General features: G+C 49.8%; 1 protein-coding gene across 3 annotated transcripts in view; it reads left to right on the forward strand.

The window, feature by feature from the left end:
- The first annotated feature begins 231 nt into the window (after positions 1–231).
- Positions 232–1224, forward strand: part of hectd3 (HECT domain containing 3) — an 8239-nt gene continuing 7246 nt past the window's right edge. For all 3 annotated transcript variants that reach the window (XM_035670974.1, XM_035670977.1, XM_035670975.1), the window contains exons 1-2: positions 232–335; positions 694–1174. In XM_035670974.1, coding sequence (XP_035526867.1) covers positions 821–1174 — 354 coding nt within the window. In that variant the 5' untranslated portion in view covers positions 232–335; positions 694–820. The remainder of the gene's footprint in view (positions 336–693; positions 1175–1224) is intronic.

The raw sequence follows: 1224 nt of genomic DNA on the forward strand, positions 1-1224 counted from the left end.
CCAGTGCAGACTGCAGTGTGGCTGCTCTGCCTGGACACCAGTAAGAGCATAAAACAAAAGCTCTAGTTTATTCTGTGCAATCACATTAAATCAGTTTTATTCTGGGTAAAATCCAGCTTTAATACAGCTGTGTACAAGTGAAACGACACAATGTTTTAAACACGTGGAATGAAGGATTTACGAATCCAACGTTCAGACTTTTATTTTGAAGTACGAACGACGGAAGTTCCAGAGGGTCAAAAGTGTCTTCTGCGCTTCCGCGTTGTCACATTATCCACAGAAATCCGCACCGATAGTTGAGTTTGAAACCTTTCTACCAGCTGTCGGCAGCGAGGGTACGTTGACAGCTCCTCTTCAAAGACCCCCCCCCCGGCTCTTAGCGCATTAAACAGTGTGTATCTCTTTAACGTCGCCTTTAAAATGAACGTGGCAGTCGCAGCTAGCCTGCACGCTAACGTTAGCTCACGGTATCGGTTCAGAGGGATCGATACTTTTTTCTTACTGAGTCAGCGAAGTGTTGCTCGCTGATAAGAGGATGTATTGACCTTTCAGACTCTGTTACACACCCAGTTAAAACAGGAGCTGGAGGAGTCACATTAGTGCGCTGTGTTGGCTGTTTATCGACTCTCTCTCCTGTTGTTCCTCACGAATATTCGCTTTTGTTTTGGTTTGTTTGGGTTTGTTTTTTTGCAGCATCCCCTCGCAACCAGGCAGGAAAACAAAAGGCCCGGACAGAGGTGTAATGCCAGCTGACGCCCCCCTGCTGCAGAGCTGCTGAGCCACCACCTTCACCCTCACCCTCCTCCTCCTCATCATCACCATGTCTCTGGGCGACAACCCCCACCTGCTGCTCGGAAGGATCCGCTTCCTGAACAGGTGCATTGAGTGTTTCAAGAAGAGCGAGCCGGTGCCGGAGTGTCTGTGCTACGTCCCCAAAGAGGTGTGCTACAAGATCTGCAAGGACTCGTCGTCCGCCGCCTCGGCCTCCTCCGGAGCGTCTGCAGGAGGCTCCACCGCCGGGAAGACGCTCATCTCCGTGTTTGAGACTCCACACCAAACTCCACACATGAAGAAGTTATGCAAGTACAACATTGAACCAAAGAAAGGGACGTGTATCCGGACAACGGGGGAGGAATATCGCAACAGCCAGGGCGTCTGGGTCAAAATCATTAAGGTAATAAGTGTCTGTGCACTCTGCATTACACTCCTTTACTCTTTCTACCT

The sequence above is a fragment of the Morone saxatilis genome, unplaced genomic scaffold (genome assembly GCF_004916995.1).
Source record: "Morone saxatilis isolate NCDOM2014 unplaced genomic scaffold, NCSU_SB_2.0 Contig23, whole genome shotgun sequence".
In the NCBI taxonomy this organism is placed as follows: Eukaryota; Metazoa; Chordata; class Actinopteri; family Moronidae; genus Morone; species Morone saxatilis.